Here is a 23,525-nt window from a genome sequence, read left to right as displayed (position 1 = left end):
AGCTATGTCTGGGGAGGAATACGGATGATGTCATGCCAGGAGGCGTCAGTGTCATCACCATGAAGTGGGGTTGTGGTATTTGCCTCCTATAGCAAAAAGCCAAATGTAGGCAGCCCTACTCCAGGAGGATCAACTTCTGGACCAAAATCAACCAGACAGAATTCCTGCTTTAGTTTTTCTGTGCCAAACTGAGGAAACAAGTCTGCACATGTTTGAAGGGGAAAGACCGCAAGTAGAAAGAGGGATTTAGCGTAATACAGCAGAGAATAAATAAGAGTAATGGGGTAAATTTAAAGGAAGAAAAGGAAAGCTTAGGTAGAATATTAGGAAGACTCTGAAGGGGGCGAGATGTTGTAGGCTGTAGAACAGTCTCCCCAAGAGAAATTTTGGAAGCTTCATTTTTTAAACCACCCTGGACAGAACATTAGTAAATGCATCGTGAAAAGCATCCACTATGGGCCGGGCTGGATGACCTTGTAAATCTTTTCCAGCTCTGATTTCTGTGATTTCTTCACCTGGTCAGAGGGGTCACTGTTGTAAAACGAAAGGCAAAAATACAACAGGAGGAGGAAGCTAGAACGGGGAACTGAACTTGGCTCCTCTACAGGGCACTGCCAAGTGTTAGGATGGTCCAGATAGCCAATAGGCTCTAGCTGCTGGGCCAGCAATGGAGATGCATCTGCTAACTTTGGGTTTACCCTGGCTGCCTGCCAGCGGTGGAACTGGGAAGGCACTTGACTATAGTGCCTCCCGAAGACCCTTCTGCCTGTTCCATCAAATTCCCGCTACCTGCTGCTTTCTTTGCGCCATGCTTCTGTGCCCTGCTGTGGTTGTAGTGTAGCTTCCCTGAGATGGTCAAATTATGGAGCGTCATGTTGTTGCAGGGAAACCAAATCCCAGTGAGCACTGAAGTGCAAAGGGGAGCGAAACAAGCCAGCACCCGGCACGGATTTACTGAACTATTTACAAGGGTTGTTTTCCAACAGGAAGATCATACCAAACATGACCAGAAGGAATTTGTCTTTGATAGAAGAATGTTTGTATGCTACTTTGGGGTTTCTGGGCCACAGTCTTCACTGCTCTAGCTGATTTGTGCGTCACTTTGGCCTGTTACCACCATGTCTGCTTTGGTGAACTGGATAATCATCTGCATCGTCATTGAAACCACATTAAACACCAGGGCTGGGACCACAAAGGGGACTAAGGGAGTTTGGTTCCCAATTGGTGCTGGAATTTGATCGGAGCTGGCAGCTGTCTCCCTTAGACTCCTGTGGGAAATTCCAACACAATGGTGGGTGCTGAATTCCTCAGCCTCATGGCACCACACTGGCCATACTCAGCATGTTGGAGGATCCGGAGAAGCCCGGTCCTTGGTCCTGGAGATGTTCACCTTCAGGTCACTGGTTTTAATCCCTGCCCGCTTTGTGGTGACCCAAAGCCACAAGTAGCTACTGGGTGACCTCACTCCATTTCCTAGCAGCTTCTGCCTCCAAAGCCCCTCCGCTGCAGCTGGGAATAACTGGCTGACTTAGCCGAGAGCGCATGCTTTGAATGGGCCTCTGAGACACACGAGCTGCCTTCTCATGGCAGGGCATACGGTAGAGCCACACTGGCCAGGGCAGTGAGGAAAACGCACCAGCAAGAGGTCTCCAGGGCTGAGAAGCCTGCTTTCAGAAAGGCTGTTAATTGTACTGTGTGCAAAAGAGCTCAGGGAACAACTCTGCACAAGCTGCCTTCCCTACATGTTTGCCAGCGAACGCATGTTTCAAGGCTGCTTTGACAAACCAGCCATGCCGTTTCCTGCCGTTTCATGGCAGTTCCATCTCTGGGAGAAAAGAAAAAAAGAATTCCCCTTCGATCCAGACACTAATGATGTGAACAGTCAATGGCGCTGTTAGTAGACCAGGTTCTTAGCATGGAGCCAGGCAGGATGTGTCAAGGGAACAACCCCTGTGTGTGATGGTAGAGGGTCAATCAGTCGGGCTGGTTAGCTCCTTCCTAATTCTCCAGTCTGCTTCTAGAGATCTGTGTCCATAGGTTATTTGGCCAACTGGAAATTATGCTGAGCTCTCAGTTCATATAGGGCCTGGGAGTTAATGGAACCTGTGCATTTGAGCTCACTGGGAACGGGACTGGCCCTGTACATGGCTCTCAGCTGTGGGCAGTGATCCTAATCCTGACATTCCAATCAGACAAGCGTGCCACTGAAGTCAGGGGGCAGTGAGCAAAGGCGGGAAGGGGGGCCCAGCTGGTTTCATCCTCGGGAGTTTCTATTTTATTCTTTCATTGGGTGGGGCAGGTTTGGGGGGGTGTGTGGTCCCCTTGTCCTGCCAATCCCATGAGTTCCAGGCAGATCTCAGGGTGGAAGAGGGAGCATCAGCAGGAGGAAAGTGGCATCTGCATAACAGAAATTGGCAGTGAGTGATAGAACCCAAAAGAGACCAGTCTCAGGATTTTGATGCTACTGTGCTTCTCCCCACACAGCCCCCTGGGCCTGTACTGGCCGCTTGTCTGGGGGGCGGCTCGCTTGTTGATGAAACCACCTTAGTACGCTAGACAGACGGATGATGGACACAGTAGGCATGCGCAGGAAGACAGAGCCCACACCGCTCTGCTCTCTCCAGGTCACCGTTCAGCTTGTGTTTTGCCTCCTGCTTCAGCCTTGGTGCCAGGTTAATTTACCCTGCAGAACGACCCCTCGGTGAAAGGCAAGAAGCTGCCACGCAGGGCACGGAATGGCCCGAGGCCCGGGGCCTTTGCCCCAGGTAGCCTAATCCAGAGCCACACTGGGCGACTGCCTCTGCTTGTAGACGGCAGCTGCTCTGCCTTTGGGATGGAAGCAGCTCCACGGGCGACCTGGCAGCGGTGCCCTGGCCATTGCTGGCCGCCGGGCCATGGCTCGAGAGCCTGAGGCCTGTGAAAGGCCAGGCAGCCGTTGCTGAGCCCAGGAGCAGCCATGGCAACTCCATCTCCCTCCACCTCATGCTGAGGAGGGAAACATGCCTCATTACGCTAGAAGGCAGGGAGAGCCAGACTGTATCCTCACTAATGTGCTTTCCTTGGATCCTCTCTCTCTCTGTGTAACACACACACACACGTTTCTATGCACAGCCTCCGGTTTCACACCTACACACCCATCCAAACCACTTCCGATGGCCATTAACGAGAGGCGCAGGCCGCTCTGCCTCTGTGTCCTTCAGACTCGTGCGGGGCCAGCGGCCCCGGCCGCACACAGGGTGCTGTTGGCCAGAGCTGGGCCGCATGCGCCCACTGTAGGGACTATCTCGTCACGTGGTGCTGGCTTCTGGCAGCCCTGGCACTCGCCAGCCGCCAGTTGGCTGACAGATGGAGGGCTCCCGTGGGGCCTGTCACACGGCTGCCTCCCACTCACGCAAAGCAGTGATCCATCTTCCCGCCGATGGACTCGCCCCTCTGCTTTCCACTCCACAAGGGGCTCTTTGCTGGGGGGGCCTGGCTGTTTTCCCAGCAGTTCTCAGGAGCCCTCCCTTGCCTACGGCCACCCGTGTCTTGGGACGAGGTCCCCTCAACCACCTCAGGAACAGGACGTTCCGCCAAGGCCTTAGAAAAATACATTCGCCCAGCGCAGGCAGAGCCAGCTGTTTCCTTAAGAGGCAAAACTTCCCCTCCTTTGAGCCACTCTGCTCACTGGGACAATCCCTTACGAGACCTCCTGGCCCATGTATCACACATTAATCCAGCGCCTCCAGCTGTGACACAGGGAGGTGCCTGCTTCAATCTCTGGTGGGGTGGCAAAGAGGGCAGCTGCCCCATAAGCTTCTTCTGCTAAGAGAACACTTGCCCAGAGTGGCCAAGGCCCTCAACTGGCCATCTTGGCCGACTCACCAGTGTGTTATACGAGTAATGATATATGCCGTTGGCTTGGGCTTGTTGTTGTCTGCAGGGATGATGGACAGTCAGGGGACTAGGGACCTGTTTGCCTCTTTACCCGTTTTTCTATGCATCGTCCACTCCTAACCCTTAAAGCAAATTCAGAGAGGGTGATACACTTTCAGCAGCACTTTACTGGGCAACTGACAGCTGCTGATACAGTATCATTTCCCACTAACCGCCCTGAACCGGCTCCCATTGCAGGCTCCAGCAAGGATCTGGGAATTCAGAGATGGAAAAGGCCAACTGGCTCATTCCAGTCCTTCTCTCCCTAGCCAGTGCAGGATTGTTCCCTACAGGGCATTCTCCTGAACCACTCTCCAATCGAGTTATACAGGTCTGAAGCAATGGGGCTTCAGGCTTGACAGGAGCGTGACCTGCAATAAAGCTGGAGGGTCAGGCCCTTGAATTTAGTGATGGAAAAGGCCTGGTGGGTCCTACCCAATGCTGTCCCTCGCCTCGGGCCTGTATAACATTGTTCCATACAGAACTACAGTATATTCTCCAGTGTTTCAGTGATGATGTTGTCATATCATATGATAACATACTTTCCATTCCACTAGTATCTCTTGGAAGGTGTTAAACAGCAGCTACTAATGTTAGACATTTTAACATCAGCAGATCTGGTTAATTTGTACCCAAGAGTTTTAAAAGAGCTGGCTGAGCTAACTGGACTGTTAATGCTGATTTTCAATAAGTTTTGGAGCATGAGGGAAGTTCCAGAAGACTGGAAGTTAATGTTGTGCCAATATTTAAAGAGGGTAAACAGAGTGACCCGGGTAATTATAGGCCTGTCAGTCTGACCTCAATCTCAGACCAGACAATGGAGTGGCTGATACGGGCATGATTAATAACGAATTCATAGATTCATAGATACTAAGGTCAGAAGGGACCATTCTGATCATCTAGTCCGACCTCCTGCACAGCGCAGGCCACAGAATCTCACCCACCCACTCCTATGAAAAACCTCACCCATGTCTGAGCTATTGAAGTCCTTAAATCATGGTTCAAAGACTTCAAGGAGCAGAGAAGCCTCCCTCAAGTCAACCATGCCCCATACTACAGAGGAAGGCGAAAAACCTCCAGGGCCTCTCCAATCTGCCCTGGAGGAAAATTCCTTCCCGACCCCAAATATGGCAATCAGCTAAACCCTGAGCATATGGGCAAGATTCACCAGCCAGATACCCAGGAAAGAAAAGTACGGTAATATAATTAATGCCAATCAACATGGGTTTATATAAAATAGATCCTGTCAAACGACCTTGATACCTTTTTTTGATTATATTACAAGTTTGGTGTGTCACGGTTCAGAGCAGCAGAACCTGTATTTTCCCTCTGTCATTCAGCAAGTGGATCCATTTTCAGGCTTCTGGTTCCTCAGCCATCACCTTTCCTGGGTGGAGACATGTGTCTTTCTCCCTCCTAACCAGGGTTTTTCCAGGCTGCATAGTTCCCTGCCTACACTACGAATTTCCCAGCAACACAGACTGCCTCAGCTATTCGCGTTTGCTGTTGTTCCTCAGAGGGTAATAATAACCTAGTTACCCACAGTTAAGTTACCACACAGCTCTTTCTAAGCAAGCGCATTCATTCTCAAGGGTGTCTTGGATCAGGCCCATGGATGTGACCCTTCTCTGAGCCACACCAAACCCTCCTCCCTGTGTTGGGGTACAGGGGACCTCTTTTGCCATTTACACAGAGCTTGCTCTTCCTGCGTGGGCTCCCCAGTCCCTCCCTGCCCTGGTGCAGACCTTGCCTGCTACATCCCTGGAACAGAGCAGGGCCAGGGGCAGATTCTGTTCCCCAGCCGTGGCTGCGCAACAGCGTTGTGTGGATTGGGAACTTTTGCAGCATGTAGCTTTCGAACAGCAGGACACATGCCAGGCCATCCTGCATGTTTGGTGAAAAGGTCATAAAAATAACTGTGGAACTATTCAGCTCCCAGCAAATTCCTTAGACCCAGGCTGGGGCTCTGCGTTTTTCTCCACGCTAAGGAAACCTAGCTGGGGGGCTGGGGAGCGGGGGTTGAGAGAGATGGGGGTGGGGGGTAAAAGGGAAAGAAAAGGAGGTAAGCTCTTAAAAACTCTGCATGACTTAATTATTGTAAATACATTGCACCGCAAACCCCAGTGCTTCATCTGCAGACAATGCCCTGGTAATGACTATTCCTGCCCTGGAGCTTTTGGGAAAGAAGAAAGGGCTCTGCAGACCACCTAAGTTCTTTGACGCATTTTTGGGCCCAGGCGGCCCATGGCTCTGGAAAATCCATCTCAGCCCTATTTTCAAATATCTCCCTCCCGTCTTTCCCAAACATTTGATAATTGGAAATATTTAAGGATCCGATTGACGCTAGCCAGGAAGTTATCTTTATGCACCTTTTCCTGCAACTAAATATTTCAAGTCACATATGGCAATTAGGAGGTGATAAAGGGCCGGTGCGCGCACGCAAAAACAAGAAGAGGAAAAAGCATTGGCCCAGGTTAGGCAAGGATCCTTTCAAGCAGCAAGTGGAGTATTTCACTGCATTTGACACCATCTGTATCACCATTAACGAAATTCATACTCCATTAATTTTACTCACAAGGGGACTTAGTGCAACACTTTAACTACCCGTGCTGTGAGATCTTTCAAACAGAACAATGCGACTGAAGGGCCACTTATGCGCATTGCTTTTTTTCTGGGTTGTACAATAACATTGTGATGCAATGGGCTCTGGTGGATGGGGTCAGAACTGCTCATCTGTGTGTCAGGGGCCTTATACTGCCGTCTGCAATTTTTGATTTGCTCAAGGGTTGGGGCCGTGCTCCAGAAATAAGAGAATCTGGGTTCTATCCCTGCTTCAGCTGTCAACTTCGACGTGATCTCAGTGTGCAGGATAGTGACATGCAGGAAGTCAGAGAGGCAGCATGGTCCAGGGGCTAAGGTGTTGGATTGCATCTCAATAGGCGTGGGATCTGTTCCTGACTCTGACTCTGGCTTGCTCTGGGACCTTGAGCAAGTCATTTGCTTTCCTACCTCTGGTCTATTTAGGTTATAAGCTATTGGGGCAATGACACTTTCTTACTATGCCGCTATGTAGTGTCTAGCAGAGTGAGGTCCTGACCAGAGGTGAGGCCCCTAAGAGTGCTACCCTAAATTATAGCAATGAAGCCGTAGGTATGTCACCAGCTGGTTACAAATGTTAACTTTGGGTCAGCTGGTTTGGGTGAGATTTGAACCAACAACAAGGTCGTTTGGAGGTTTGACTCAATTCTGTTCATTATATTTTCTCATTTTCATACAACTTCATGTTTCATTGTCTCCGATGAGGCGGGAAGCAGAAATCCTTGGAGAAATGCTATTCTCTTGGTTCACCAACCCCAATCTAAGCCACAAAGCTCCAGAAACCTGATGAGAAAACTTATTTGGGTGAGAGAGATTTCAGCCTGATTTCTAGAGTAAAGAAGGTTCTGGGTAGAGTCAAATAAGCAGCCAGACTTTGGTAAGCACCATCCGTCTGGAGCCTGCCCCCCAAACCCACTCCTGCACCCCAACCCCCAGCCCCAGGTTGTAACCCCCTCGCATACCCTAAATCCCTCCCAGAACCTGCACCCCAACCCCCTGCCCCAGCCCTGAGTCCCCTCCCAGAGCCTGCACCTCCTCCCACACCCCAATCCCCTGCCCCAGCCCTGAGACACCTCTCACATCCAAACTCTCTCCTGGAGCTCGCACCTTCTCCCGCATCCCAACCCACTGCCCCAGCCTGGACCCCCCTCATGCACTCTGAACTCCTCATTTCTGGCTCCACCCCAGAGCCTGCACCCCCAGCCAGAGCCCTTACCCCTTCCTGTACACCAACCCCCTGCCCCGGCCCAGTAAAAGTGAGTGAGGGTGGGGGACAGCAAGCAATGGAGGGGAGGCGGGATGGAGTGAATGGGGGCGGGGCAGGGGCAGGGTAAGGGTGTTTGGTTTTGTGCAACTAGAAAGTTGGCAACCCTACTTCTTAGATGTCTATATTTACATTTAGCTATATTAAAACAGATATTGTTTCCTTGCACCCTGCTTACCAAGTGATCAGATCGCTCTGTATCACTAACATGTCCTTCCCACTATTTACCACTTCCCCAATTTTTGTGTCCTCTGCAAACTCTATCGGTGATGATTTCATGTTCTCTTCCAGGTCATTGCTAAGCATGTTAAATGGTGTAGGGACAAGAACCAATCCCTGGGGGACCCCATTAGAAACACACCTCCTTGATGATGATTCCCCATTTACAATTCATTTTGAGTCTAAGTCTATTGTGTCAACGCTGTTACCATTATCAACCAAACTTTGTAATTTCATCAGAAAAACATAGCAAGTTAGTTTGACAGGATCTGTTTTCCATACAGCCGTGTTGATTGGCATGAATTATATTACCTTCCTTTAGTTCTTCATTAATCAAGTCCTATGTCAGTTGCTCTATTAGATGGTCTGGTGCATAGAGCAGTAGCCTAGCAGTTGGGAGACCTGGGTTTAAGTCCTTGTTTCGCCTCAGTCTTTCTTGGTGCAAGTTGCTTAGCTTCTCTGTGTGTCAGTAAAATGAGATTAAGACCACTGCCTTAACTCGTGGAGAGGTTAAATACCTTAAAAATAATGAAGCACTAAGATACTGCCTTTAAGGAGGGGTGGTACCTGAGATAGATAGGATCTAGGCTAGCCTGCTCATTTCTCAGCACATGGCCCATTTAGACTGTAAGCTCTTCCGGGCAGCGGCTTTCCTTGTTTTATGTCATGGACCGTCACGTCTAACCGGAGCTGTCCCTTGGGCGAATTGGGGAGACTGCCCCGCGCTCTGGGGGGCCTCACACTTCTATAAAGTTGTGAGGAGAGAGGCGGGCAGGTGAGGAGGCGAATGGGGAGGTGAGCGGCTAACAGCAGGTGGGTGGGGGGGATGAGGAGGAGCCCCCCTACCAGAACCTCCCCCTCTCCCAGCGCCTCCTGCCCGCCAGCGGGCCCCACCGATCAGCACCTCCGCTTCCCTCTCAGCATCTACCGCCTGCCACGGATCAGATGTTTCGTGGTGTCAGGAGGTGCTGGGGAGCGGAGAGGAGCGAGGGCCAAGCATGCTCGGGGGAGGGGGTGGAATGGGGGGGGTAAGAGGTAGGGTGGGACGAGAGCGGGAAGGGGCGGGGCAGAGTCCGGGTGGGAAGAAGCGGGGCAGGGGTGGGGCCTTGGGGGAAGGGGTGGAGTGGGAGTGGGGCCTGGGCGGAGCCAGTGGGGAGCCCCCCCCGGCAGATTAGAAACTCGGTGCCTATGTCCCAGGCCCTGCACCCCCCTAGGAATGGCCCTGCTTCCAAAAGAGGGTTATTCAAAAGCTGGGCTCTGCAGGACTCATGTTACGTCTATTTCTCCTTCAGGGCGGCGTGACAGACGACAAGAGCGATGATGGAAAATCGGTTTCGACCTTGAGCTTCGGTGTGAACAGACCCACCATCTCCTGCATATTTGACTGTAAGTCATCTAGGATGTAGGGGTGAAATTCCCAAGGCCCAGGCACCACCTGAGATCCAGTGAAGCCCAGAGGGTGCCTGGGGTTTGTGCTTGTCTCTCTGCACGGGGTGAATTTCACCCTAGGTGTAAATACCCCAGTTTACCTAACATCCATTCCCCAGTACCTGAAGGTTCAGCTCATTTCCATCCTGAACAGAGCAACGCAGCAATTTTGATTGGGCCTCGACGTAGGTGTGTCCAACATGCTGGTGTATCACATGTGTTTATCTAAACGAGATCCTCTTTCCATGGTGTACAATATTGAGGTGCGGATGGCAATTTTTGTTTTTGTGGTGTTTTTTGCCACTGACGAAAGCCTTGTAATATATGCTCCCTGGGGACTCACCCGCTGTCAGGATAAGTCGAGGCACCAGAGGAAGTAGACCAAAAGGAAGAGGTTGGGATTGAATGTAGATTTGTTTATATAAGGGCTAATAAGACCAGAATCTACATTTTAAAAAGGCGCCTAGGGCCAGGTCTACACTACACTGGCACAGCTATATCAGTCAGGGATGTTAAAAAACCCACTCACACTCTGGTGACATAGATTCCAGAAAATCTCAACCCCAATTATGTCAACAGAAGAGTGCTTCTGTCAGCACAGATAATGTCCCTCAGTGTGGTGGGGGTATTCTGCTGGCAGAAAAACTCTTTCCGTCAGGTTTCAGAGTAGCAGCCGTGTTAGTCTGTATTCGCAAAAAGAAAAGGAGTACTTGTGGCACCTTAGAGACTAACAAATTTATTAGAGCATAAGCTTTCGTGAGCTACAGCTCACTTCATCGGATGCATTTGGTGGAAAATACAGTGTGGAGATTTATATACACACACAGAGAACATGAAACAATGGGTTTTATCATACACCCTGTAAGGAGAGTGATCACTTAAGATGAGCTAATACCAGCAGGAGAGGTGGGGAGGAGGAAAACCTTCCATGGTGATAATCAAGGTGGGCCATTTCCAGCAGTTAAGAAGAACGTCTGAGGAACAGTGGGGGGTGGGTGGGGGAGGGAGAAATAACATGGGGAAATAGTTTTACTTTGTGTAATGACCCATCCACTCCCAGTCTCTATTCAAGCCTAAGTTAATTGTGTCCAGTTTGCAAATTAATTCCAATTCAGCAGTCTCTCGCTGGAGTCTGTTTTTGAAGTTTTTTTGTTGAAGGATAGCCACTATCCTTCAGGTCTGTAATCGAGTGATCGGAGAGATTGAAGTGTTCTCCGACTATTTTTGAATGTTATAATTCTTGACATCTGATTTGTGTCCATTTATCCTTTTACGTAGAGACTGTCCAGTTTGACCACTGTACATGGCAGAGGGGCATTGCTGGCACATGATGGCCTATATCACATTGGTAGATGCGCAGGTGAACGAGCCTCTGATAGTGTGGCTGATGTGATTAGGCCCTATGATCGTGTCCCCTGAATAGATGTGTGGACAGAGTTGGCAACGGGCTTTGTTGCAAGGATAGGTTCCTGGGTTAGTGGTTCTGTTGTGTGGTGTGTGGTTGCTGGTGAGTATTTGCTTCAGGTTGGGGGGCTGTCTGTAAGCAAGGACTGGCCTGTCTCCCAAGATCTGTGAGAGTGATGGGTCGTCCTTCAGGTTAGGTTGTAGATCCTTGATGATGCGTTGGAGAGGTTTTAGTTGGGGGCTGAAGGTGATGGCTAGTGGCGTTCTGTTATTTTCTTTGTTGGGCCTGTCCTGTAGTAGGTGACTTCTGGGTACTCTTCTGGCTCTGTCAATCTGTTTCTTCACTTCAGCAGGTGGGTATTGTAGTTGTAGGAACGCATGATAGAGATCTTGTAGGTGTTTGTCTCTGTCTGAGGGGTTGGAGCAAATGCGGTTATATCGGAGAGCTTGGTTGTCAGCATACACTGTGTGTGCATTAGGGGGCTCTGCTGGTGTAACTGTTAGCATTTATAGTATAGATGAGGCTAGATATTCATCATGACAGCAAGACTTCCAGGGGAGAGTGTTGAATCCCCATCGTCGAAGGTTTTAAAGAACAGATTAGACAAACAGCTGTCAGGGATGGTTTAGGTTTACTTGGTCCTGCCTTAGCACAGGAGGCTGGGCTAGATGACTCCTCGAGATCCCTTCCAGCCCAACATTTCTATGCTTCTGTGATCCTAAAGCTTGCTGTGAAGATGCTGAAAGTGGATCTAGGTGGGAAACTGGGAAAAATTTTGAGATTTCAAAAAAGTTTCCTGTCAGCTGAACGTGAGCTCCTAGTGCAACGCTGTGGCCAAAGGGCCAACGCGATCCTTGGGTGTGTAAACAGGGGAATCTTGTGTAGAAGTAGAGTGATTATATTACCTCTATATTTGGCAACTGCTGCTGGAATCCTGTGTCCAGCTCTGGTGCCCACAACTAAAGGGTGTTGATGAACTGGAAAGAGTTCAGAGAAGAGTCACGAGAATGATTAAAGGATTAGAAACATGCCTTATGGTGATAGACTCAAAGAGCTCAAACTATTTAGCTTAATAAAGAGAAGGTTACGGGTGACTTGATCACACCCTATAAGTTTCTGCATGGGGAGCAAATGTTTAACAATGGGCTCTTCAAGTCTAGCAGACAAAGGTCTAACATGTCCAATGGCTGGAAGTTGAAGCTAGACAAATTCAGACTGGAAATAAGATGTAAATTTATAACATTGAGGGTAATAAGTTGGAACAGCTTACCAAGAGGCCTTTGAGTCTATGAATCTATGAACATCTGCCGAGTTGTTCAGTGAAGTGCTGCTATGATGCCCCTACTGGCATGTTCACGACAGAGCCTCTGCCACGCAGGGGTCCTGTGCCTGGAAGGATGTTTTTGTTCGGTGAAAAAGCTGGGAACAGCAAAGGGACTGGGGATGGGGGTGTGACCTACGTCATTACATCCACAGCTAGGTGGATGCACCAATTTGCAGGATGTGTGCAATGTGTAGCTAATTCTGAGGCCTTAGGGTAGAGGATCCCACTATGGAGCACCTCCTTCTGCTCCCTGCAGGTACCCGGCCCAGCTCCTAAGGCAAGTTTTGCCCCAGTGAGTGTATAGTCCACCGGGACAGTGCAGGAAGCTGGTGCATTTCCCATGCAATTGTAGTGGGGCCCAAAAAATGGTTTTCACAACTCAAAGGCTAGACTAGACCACGTACCAGATAATATACAATAGGCAGGTGAGATTCTGCTCTGGTGTAAATCTGGAGTAACTCCATTGCTGTGGATGGCACTACTCTTGATTGGCTTCCTTAGGCCCAAGACATGAAACCCTGGCATGTTCACGACAGAGCCTCTGCCACGCAGGGGTCCTGTGCCTGGAAGGATGTTTTTGTTCGGTGAAAAAGCTGGGAACAGCAAAGGGACTGGGGATGGGGGTGTGACCTACGTCATTACATCCACAGCTAGGTGGATGCACCAATTTGCAGGATGTGTGCAATGTGTAGCTAATTCTGAGGCCTTAGGGTAGAGGATCCCACTATGGAGCACCTCCTTCTGCTCCCTGCAGGTACCCGGCCCAGCTCCTAAGGCAAGTTTTGCCCCAGTGAGTGTATAGTCCACCGGGACAGTGCAGGAAGCTGGTGCATTTCCCATGCAATTGTAGTGGGGCCCAAAAAATGGTTTTCACAACTCAAAGGCTAGACTAGACCACGTACCAGATAATATACAATAGGCAGGTGAGATTCTGCTCTGGTGTAAATCTGGAGTAACTCCATTGCTGTGGATGGCACTACTCTTGATTGGCTTCCTTAGGCCCAAGACATGAAACCCTGGATCCAAGGAAACATTCAAGCACCTTGTATAATTATCATAGATTTTCCAGCACTTCAGCGATGCAGAACTGAATGCTTTTTTCTCCCCGTTTCTCAATAAAGATGGAAGCAGATACCACCTGCGTTGCTACATATACCAAGCTCGGGATCTGATCGCCATGGACAAGGACAGTTTTTCAGGTAAGCACAGATGCTCGTATGGGCACACAATTTAATTCCAAGTTAGCACAGTAGCTTAGACCAGGGATCCATAAGGCAGACTTCAGAGCTCTATGGGTAATTAGTGATCAATGGCTCCATGTCTAGTTGGCAGCCGGTGTCAAGTGGAGTGCCCCAGGGGTCGGTCCTGGGGCCCGTTTTGTTCAATATCTTCATAAATGATCTGGAGGATGGTGTGGATTGCACTCTCAGCAAATTTGCGGATGATACTAAACTGGGAGGAGTGGTAGATACGCTGGAGGGGAGGGATAGGATACAGAAGGACCTAGACAAATTGGAAGATTGGGCCAAAAGAAATCTAATGAGGTTCAATAAGGATAAGTGCAGGGTCCTGCACTTAGGATGGAAGAATCCAATGCACCGCTACAGACTAGGGACCGAATGGCTCGGCAGCAGTTCTGCGGAAAAGGACCTAGGGGTGACAGTGGACGAGAAGCTGGATATGAGTCAGCAGTGTGCCCTTGTTGCCAAGAAGGCCAATGGCATTTTGGGATGTATAAGTAGGGGCATAGCGAGCAGATCGAGGGACGTGATCGTTCCCCTCTATTCGACACTGGTGAGGCCTCATCTGGAGTACTGTGTCCAGTTTTGGGCCCCACACTACAAGAAGGATGTGGATAAATTGGAAAGAGTACAGCGAAGGGCAACAAAAATGATTAGGGGTCTAGAGCACATGACTTATGAGGAGAGGCTGAGGGAGCTGGGATTGTTTAGTCTGCAGAAGAGAAGAATGAGGGGGGATTTGATAGCTGCTTTCAACTACCTGAAAGGGGGTTTCAAAGAGGATGGCTCTAGACTGTTCTCAATGGTAGCAGATGACAGAACGAGGAGTAATGGTCTCAAGTTGCAATGGGGGAGGTTTAGATTGGATATTAGGAAAAACTTTTTCACTAAGAGGGTGGTGAAACACTGGAATGCGTTACCTAGGGAGGTGGTAGAATCTCCTTCCTTAGAGGTTTTTAAGGTCAGGCTTGACAAAGCCCTGGCTAGGATGATTTAACTGGGACTTGGTCCTGCTTTGAGCAGGGGGTTGGACTAGATGACCTTCTGGGGTCCCTTCCAACCCTGATATTCTATGATTCTATGATTCTATGATTCTAATTGTTGGTACAGATTGAAATAAAAGGGGGTTTGTGCTGCTGTGCAACCAAAGACAGATGCAAGAGGTTTTCCCAAGGAAACAGGAGTGAGTAGCCTGATTCCCATCAGAGAAGGAGTCAGACTTTCAAGAACTTTTCTGTGAGAAGGCAGCCAGAAACCACAGTCGACCCGGTTCACTTCTGAATCATGTCGCTTTTGCTTTGCTAATGGTCCCTGCTCACAGATGCAGGCTGATGTTGAAAGCCTGTGGCACAACTGGAGAGCAGAGAGCTCGGTGGTTTTAAAAAGAAACAAACACAGGGATGTTTAAAGCAGTGTGCTATCTTGATTCTGCCAGTCCCTGTGCGTGTGCCCGCACCAGTGTGGATAGGAGTCTACACGTGAACGCAAATAAGACTGAGAGCTGGTGATAGCCCCCTCTGCACTGACCAGTAATAAGCGTCAGGCTCCCCGATGCACATGGAGGAAATGAAAGGATACAGGGCAGATAACGAGCATTTCTGCGCCGACATTCCTTTATGCTTGATCCTCCCCAGTCTAAATGAGGCTCTGATTTGGGTGCTCCTCTCTTAGGCTTCCCACATCCTGTGATCTATTATGGTTCTGTAATGTGAGGCACAAAGAGCCATGCAAGCAGCAAGGAGAGAACTCCCTAATCAGGAAGTTCCTATGTTTAAGCTCCCCGCTGCAATGCATCCTGATCATCTCCGGTAACTGTACAAGACCAGGAACTCTGTAACCACTTCACACCTTCTGTGCTTTATAATAAATAATTGAAACTTAAATTATAAACCAAAGTATATGCACACAAGAGTCCAAAGTAAACATCAGATTCCTTTAAACTATTTACACTACCATGTCTCCTTATCAATGGCATTTACTTGATCCGGAGCAGTATTCTAAAGATCAAGTCTTTGCGGGGGTCTGATCAGTCTTCCAGAGCATTTACTCACTTGTATTGAGATAGTGCATAAAGTTCCCTGTGGACAGGGCTCACTTCCGGACAGTGTCGGTCCCAGATCCCTTCTTTGTTGTGTTGGGAAATATTGAAGAATCCGAAGTTCTTTTGGAGTCTCCACTAGGTAGGAACTGGGAGCGTCTGCCAAGTTCTAAACAGCTCCAAATGTCTGAGAGCTTATCAGCCAAACTTTGTGTCCTGCTCTCAGTTCAAGTAGCGCTTTTGTTCTGTGTGGAACACTGAAGTTTTGTGATTGACACATTTTTTATTTCCGCCCCCAGTTTCAAAATTCCTTCAGATCGGAACACTTAGGGCTAAGTTGTATTGGTGCCACAGGTGAAGATGCCCTTACTCATCTTCCCATTAGAAGTTCTGCTAGAGATAGTTCAGACGCAAACGGTGTTGGCTGATATACCAGGAGTGCTTTATACAGGTCTACTGATTTTTGCAAACATTCTTTTAAAGTCTGCTCTGCTCTCTCCACCTAGCCATTGCTCTGGGAGTAATATGCTGTACTAGTGTGATGTTCAAAATCCAAGTTCTCTGCAAATTCTAGGAACGTTTCAGAGATAAACTGAGGCCTGTTATCAGATATAAGGACTTCAGAAACTCCATGTCTTGCAAACATTGACTTTAGTTTCTGGATGACCTGTGCCAGTGAGGTCTGTGTAAGTATAGCCTAGTCAATATATCTGGAGAAGTAATCAACTACAATTACATATGTTTGTCCTTTACAGAAAAACAAATCTCTGGCTAGTCGCTGCCAAGTGTAAGGGGACTGTTGCCCTCTTCCTAACATTCAGTGGGGGTGTTTTAATTTCTAGCTCCCAGTACTAAAAAGGGGGAAGGGTCGATGGGGAATCAGGACCCTGAGACTGACAGCCCCCAGGAACAATGGGGAGAGGCCAATGTTCCAGGTCAGCCTGAATGACAGGGCGGGTAGGCTAATCAGGGAGTCAGGAGGCCAGGAAGGTCCCATCCTCCGTGTGAGCTGGACTTGCCTGGGTCAGACCGAGTGGGGCCGAGCTAAGGAGAAAGCAGGGGCCCAAGCTAAGCTGGGGAGCAGAGCTGGGCCAGATCCATAGAGAGCAGACCCTGTCCTGGGAGCAGAGCTGGAGCCCCAAAGCCAGAGGCACAGCCCAGAGAGAGCAGACTTGCCCTCGGAAGAAAGTTGCAGCAACCAGAGCCAGAGGGGCCAGAAAAGCAGCCCAGGAAACAGGTCCGTGCTGGGAGCAGAGTCACAGAAGCAGCCTGCGGAGCAGACCTGTCCTGGGAGCAGAGCTGCAGCAACCAGAGCCAGAGGGGCCAGAAAAGCAGCCCAGGAAACAGGTCCGTGCTGGGAGCAGAGTCACAGAAGCAGCCTGCGGAGCAGACCTGTCCTGGGAGCAGAGCTGCAGCAACCAGAGCCAGAGGGGCCAGAAAAGCAGCCCAGGAAACAGGTCCGTGCTGGGAGCAGAGTCACAGAAGCAGCCTGCGGAGCAGACCTGTCCTGGGAGCAGAGCTGCAGCAACCAGAGCCAGAGGGGCCAGAAAAGCAGCCCAGGAAACAGGTCCGTGCTGGGAGCAGAGTCACAGAAGCAGCCTGCGGAGCAGACCTGTCCTGGGAGCAGAGCTGCAGCAACCAGAGCCAGAGGGGCCAAAGAAGCAGCCCAGGGAGCTGGAGGCAGAGCAGCAGCAGCAGTGCAGAGACCGAGTGGTGGAGCTGGGGCTGGAGCAGTCTGAGCTGGGTGCGGTGAGCAGCTGGGAAGAGCGAGGGAGACCCTGGGCAGCAGGCCCAGCACAGGGAGACGCCTCAGCCAAGAAGCTCTGCAGGCCAGGCTTGGATCGTAACCCCGACAGGGCGGGGGCGATGCTGGGAAGAAGGGTCCTACCACTTAGAGCCTGAGAGCGTGTGGCCACCACCAGAGCAAGTGTCCAACCCACAGCATCCCTGCAGCACAGCCAGGCCTGAGAAGAAGGCCTGGGACTTACAAGGAACAGACTGTGAACTGCCCTGACATTCCAGAGACACTGTTTGTGATGTTCCCTGCCACAGAGCGGGGTGATGTGTTTCCTTTAACCTTTCCCATTTTTCCTTATTCTTTTTAAAATTAATTGTTGATTAAATAACTTGTATTTGCTTTAAATTGTATGTCATGGTCAGTGGGTCAGAGAGGTGCCCAGTGCAGAGAGAATACCCTGGAGTGGGGACACCCTAGCCCCTGTCCTAGTGACCACAGCAGGGTTGGGGGTCGAGTCCCCCAGGAATCCTGGGCCCAGCCTTGTTGGGGTTACGAGGACTCTGTCAGACAGGAGAATGGAAGGGGAGTCCTCAAGGGCAGGGAGGCCACTGGGTAAAGGAAGTGGGAGCGAGGACTCAGATCCTTTCACTAGCCCACTTCACCGGGGCAGTGCAGAAGCCAGGAAAGTTCCCCACAATAGTGGGACTATTCCCCCGCTTACACAAGGTCTGTCAGGTAGTTCTGTGGAGAGTAGCGGTCCTGGTGATTGTTTCCCCCTCTTGTTACATATCTTGCCCTTGCAGCCCTCTACTAAGGTCTTAATTTGCCTACTCAGACTGGGCCACCATATAGATTCTTGGGGTCTTGCCCTGCATTTGTTTATACCTTGCTGTCCCTCATGGATTTGGAGAGCATCTCTTTCTGAAATACTGTGGGGATAAGAATGCAGAAGCAGGCCATTGGTCATGTGAAGGTCGTTTTGATTCTGCCAATATGGTAGCAGGTCTGTTGGCAGTTGACTTCTTCAACCCCACCCTCTTCGGCAGAGCTGAGTCAGTTTCTGGCAGGTCTCGTCCTTTAGTTGTTCACTTCTAATTTTCTGAAGTTGGCTGGCAGATGCTGAAATCAGTGCCAGAAAAAGGTCAGTTTAGACTTTGTCATCTTTCTCTAAAGCCTTTTCCTCTTCCATTGGTGGCTGCACATCTGGGGCTCTAGGTAGAATGTCTGCCTCTCTGAATGCTTTCCCTGATCTGTGTTCAGCGTTGAGAGAAAATCGAATCAGCCATAGTCAAAATCTTTGAATCCTAGGTAGAAGGTCATCCAGTTGTTTTGAACTCAATAATGCAACTAAGCATTTGTGGTCTGTTTCTGTATTAAAATTCAAGCCAAACAGGTAAGCACTGAGCCGTTCACAGGCCCAAGTGACTGCTAGAGATCCTTTTCCACCGCTGCTCGGTTTCTGTGACACTTCTTGGTATTAATGCACCAGGTCTCTGATCTCCTTCTGGCTGTGTGCACACTTCTTCTGAACCATACGAAGATGCGTCCACTGCTACTGTGGTTGGATACTTGACCAAATATTGTGCCAAAACAAGTGGAGTTGTCAGTAGTTCTTTTATTTTATAAAATGCATTTTGTTTTGTGCTCCCCCAGATCTGCATAATGTGACCTTTCAGGAGATCCCTTAAGGGTTTTGTTAAATGAGTTATACTTGGTAAGAGTTTCCCCACAATGATTTGTGATGCCCAGGAATCTCTTTCCAGCAGAAATATCTTTGTGTTTGGGTTAGGTGAGTAATGCCTTCCCTGAATTTGGCTGTAGGGGTGTTGTCAGTCCTTGTATTATATATATTATTTGTTGAAGAACTTTCCATCCTTTCTCCAGTTTCTCAAGGAATTGGCCTCAACTATCCAGTGTAGTGTTACTCGCCCCACATAGAATCTTATTTAGTCTTTGCAGATCTTCTTCATCCCGGGATCGGTTATAATTTTTTTTGGAATTTCAGTGACTGCTGGCCAAGTATCAATTTTGAATTTAAGGTTTCAACCATTTAGAGTCATGCTTGTGCACCAAGGTGTTGCCTGTTCTATTGAGGATATAGTCTCAGAAGTAGGGATTCGAAATCTGATAATAGCATTTCCCTCTTAAATTGTTCCCACTACTCTTGATAACCTGTATTTTTTCCCATTTTGTGGCCTCTCCCACATTCCATCCGTTTAGCAGGCCATTGTTGCCAGCTATGGCTTAGTGTCTTGCCACATCTTCCACCGCTTTTCCAAGCTACCCTCCTACTAAGGGTCTTTGGTCTCCCACTCTCTACTTGTGCACTGTTCTTAGGTTGTAAATTTGGTCTGACTGCTCCTTTCACATTTGGGTCTTTTCTCTTTCCTGTGTCAATATTGTTTGATGCAGTCCCGTCCCATCCCCGCCAAGCTGCTAGCTTGTGAGTCACACTGCTGTTCCTTATGGTTTCTTGCAGTCTCAATTTTGCTATGTGAGATCTGGATCTAACTGAAGCTGTGCAGATAAATTGATATCTCTTATACCAACAACTATCCTGTCTCTTAGTAGTTCTTCTTTTCACATTCCATATTTGAAATGTTCAGCAAGACTACGAACTGCAGGAATAAAAATCTCAGCTGTTTCCCCTTCTTCCTGGCACCTCCTATAAATTTGGCCCTTTCATATGTAATATGCTCTCTGCCTAAGAAATGGACATCAAAAGCCATTCACTTTGGAGTATTCATTCTTTTTCTCACCAGTGAGAGGTAAGGTACATAGGACAGCAGCCGCAGCATCACCCTTGGCAAATATCAGGGCATTTACCTGATATCCTGAATACCAGGGCTTTCTCTGTTAAACCAGAAGCCACTTGGAATCACTCAGATCTATGGATCCAGCAAGGATCAAAACATCCAGCAAAACCAAATGACTAGCGGCATCATTTGCGCTATGGACTCCATTGCTGCGCTGAGACAGGACTCTGCCTCCTTCCTGCTGCAGCTTTCGCAGGCATCCTCCCTGGCTTTCCACTTTCCCCACTCACTCACCACCCTGGGGGCCTCTTTCCTTTCCTTTACTCCTTATTTAGAGAGAGGGATTCACTCACTTTTAACTCCATGTCATGTGAAGATATAAACACAGAGAGCCATGCTTTCAGCAGCGGCTAGAGAACATCCTGACGAAGAAACTTCTATGTTATTAAGCTCTCCACTGCAGCTAGGAACTCTATCACCACACCGCAGGTTCTGCCTACCTTGAAGAGTATGATCTAATGGTTAGAGTGGAGGGTATGAGGGTCACAATTCCTTTGTTCCAGGCCTAATTGTAGGCGGGGGGAGTGTTGTCTAATGGTTAGAAGTAGGAACTGGGGGTCAGGATGCCTGGGTTCTCTCCCCAGCTCTATTATGTGTCTGCTGTGTGATCTTGGGCAAGTCACTTCCCGCCTTTGTTGCTGAGCTCGCCCATCTGTCAAATGGGAAGAATGAACTGACCCACCCCTGGGGTCTGGTGAGGCACAATTAGATGATGGAACTCACTGCTACTGGATGTCATGTAGCAAGACTCCACGAGAGACGGGACATTTATATGGATAACAAGACCATCCAGAGTATAACAGTTGATGCCAGTTTTTCTGCAATCCTGCTGCTTCGGGGTTTAAGCCGATCTCTATCTATTAGGGATCAAGACGAGGCCTTCATGGGGGACAGGTGATCCTACACCTGCTACACACCTTGGTCACACATTTCTCTGCAGCATCTGCTGCTGGCCACTGGCAGAGATGGATACTGGAGAGATGGACCTCAGGGCTGATCCAGCCTCGTGATTCCCCTGTGATGCTCGCCACGTATTTTGGGACTCTCAGCTGGGGTGTCCTATGTGCAGCAATAATCAGCTGTTGAAGAAGAGCCGAGCAGCAGACTGGGTAAGTTAAAAGGGAAGTCTTCAGGGTCCTTCTCTGGCTGAGTCCATGTGGCTGAGAGCCACAGCTGTGACAAAAGAAGCAGGGCATTTGACTGAAGGAGCCCACTGCCTGCGCCTTCCTTAAACTGGTCAATAACAGTTAACACTGTGGGCATTTAGGTGGCTGTTATTCAGTTTCAGAGTGAACACAGCGCTGAGATTAATGGAGAGACCACGCATGGATCCCTTCATTGTGCTGCTGCGGACACCCACCTTCTCCCATTTTCAATGTCTTTCTGCAGAGGAAGGAGAGAGCGTGGCATGTGCAGTAACGGCATGGACATTCCTCCAGCTTGCTCCAGGCTTAGAGCTAGCTTCAGAAGCTGAATGTGGAATGCTCACTGGGGGGCTCCTTTGTCTGGGAGGGCTGACAGGGATGCAGTCTTCGGAAGTTAGGTAATGGAGGTTGGAGCCTTTCGGTCTCCCATGTGGATCTGGCCAACGTCTGTGGCGAGCCTAAGTTTCTCCCACTGGATGGTCTGAGAGGAGTTTCATGGGTCTCAGTATTCTTTTGAACAGACCACAAACTCCCATCTCAGATGATCCCAGTAGAAGCAGAGACCATGGCTCTTTGGACTTTTTCCCAGAGGTCTGATTCCAGTGCTGCCACATAGTTACTGCATAACCTCAGGTAAGTCACTTACCCTCTCTATTGCTCAGCACACCCCATCTGTAGGACAGGAGAAATGATACTGACCCCCCATGGGGTATAATTAGATGGTGGAACTCACTGTCACAAGCTGTCACCGAGGCCAAGAACAGTGAGAGGGGAAGAGAAGTAAAACCAGGGACTGGTGACAGAGGAAGAGTTAGGAGAACAGTTGAGCTGGATGCATGCAGCCCCTGGTTATCACCACACCAAAAGCAACATCGGAGTGGTGCAGAGAGAACAAGATTCCCATTTGTAAGCATCTCTCGGCATCATCCTGCTGAGGAGGCTGTCAAGACGCCTGCAGCTGACTTTGGAATAGCTTCTGAGTGAACCAGCCAGCTGTCTGGTAGCGGGAAGCCTCTCCAGGGTGCCCCAGGGACCAAACGCTGTTCTCAGAGATGCTGGCTAGTGCAAATCCAGAGAAATTCAATTAGCTTCAGTGGAGTTACCACCAAGGTAACAGAGATCACAGCTCGGCCCTTTGTATCAGCCTCTCAGCAGCGAGTTGCACTCAGCAATTTGCCAAATTCTCATTTTATTTACTCCGGTGGGACAGAGTGCTGAGAGCCAGTAGCTGACCCAGCATGCTAACCACGTCAGCAATAATTAGGTCCACCAGGAAAGGCTTGATGGAGGTGGAGAGTACTTAATTGCCTAAGCAGACTGGGCATTGATGAGCTAGGAGACTAGTTAAAAGCAGAGGAAGGATATGCAAGGGGAGGGGGTGCTAGCAGAGGCTGTTGGTGGCTAGGTCTCTGGCTGTGAAGAGTGCTCCCACTCCCTGGAGGAAGGGCTGAGGGTCGAAGGACACGGTAGGTAGAAATGCTGCACAGGAATTGTGATGGGAATTTGGTGGTGGTGGTGGTAACATCAATAAAACAAAACACCCAGAGGTGTTGACAAGCAAGAAGTGTCCAAGACTCTAAGGGACCCCAGAGTGGGAGAGAGCCTGCCCTGTGACACCTGCGTTAATTGGACTGGATGGATTTACAGTGGTGTAAACAGGAGCATAATTTTGTCCCTGTGCATCTGTAGAGCAGGGCTCTGATTCCCCTCGCCCATAACCCACTGTGGGTCAGAAATGACTCCGGCGCCATTATGGCTGCATGAGAAGAATGAGGAGGGGAGAAGGAGGCGCAGGATGCTAGCAGAGCATATCTAATCCTGTCAGAGACCCCAGAGCACATGCAGGCAGCCTGCCCCTCATGGGGGGGCGTTCATTCAAAAGAGGTTTAACAGAGCGTTCTGGGTGGAAACAAGCCCCTAGCAGCTGCTGACACCAACCCGAGACCTGCCGATGATCTCTCCAGAGAGGTGCCATGCCCTATTTGTTAATGTATCATGTGAGAGCTGCACTAGGTCTAGGGTTGCCAGTTCTGGTTGGACATATTTGTGGAGATTTCATCACATGACATCATCTTTAATTAAAGATTAATCTTTAATTCCTGAAGACTCCAGGCCAGTCCTGGAGAGTTGGCAACATTTAGGCCCCATCTTCCATAACGAGCAGAGCTATTGGCATCTTGGCTTTTTCCTCCTCCGTCCATCTTTCTTTTTCTTTTTCTTTCTTTCTTTTTGTTTGTTTAATAGCGTTGAGGAGAACTGAAAGGGAATTCCTTCTGGAAGTCTGGCCTGGGAACTTTAATGTTAACAAAACACCAGCGACTGTACAAATTAAGCTCAGATTGGAGTGGGATGAAGAAAGAACATCATTTTTTCCATTCCCCACTTAACCCCTGA

The 23,525-nt window shown here is 49.3% G+C and overlaps 1 protein-coding gene across 10 annotated transcripts in view; it reads left to right on the top strand.

The window, feature by feature from the left end:
* DYSF (dysferlin) overlaps nucleotides 1-23,525 on the top strand; it is a 312,032-nt gene that overhangs the window by 175,569 nt on the left and 112,938 nt on the right. For all 10 annotated transcript variants that reach the window (XM_043512839.1, XM_043512838.1, XM_043512840.1 and 7 more), the window contains 2 exons: nucleotides 9,289-9,382; nucleotides 13,275-13,352. In XM_043512839.1, the coding sequence (XP_043368774.1) occupies nucleotides 9,289-9,382; nucleotides 13,275-13,352 (172 nt within the window). The remainder of the gene's footprint in view (nucleotides 1-9,288; nucleotides 9,383-13,274; nucleotides 13,353-23,525) is intronic.

The sequence above is a fragment of the Dermochelys coriacea genome, chromosome 4, assembly GCF_009764565.3.
Source record: "Dermochelys coriacea isolate rDerCor1 chromosome 4, rDerCor1.pri.v4, whole genome shotgun sequence".
NCBI classification, from domain to species: Eukaryota; Metazoa; Chordata; order Testudines; family Dermochelyidae; genus Dermochelys; species Dermochelys coriacea.
Note: the sequence above shows the minus strand (reverse complement) of the source record. Positions and strands in the feature narration are given on the sequence as shown.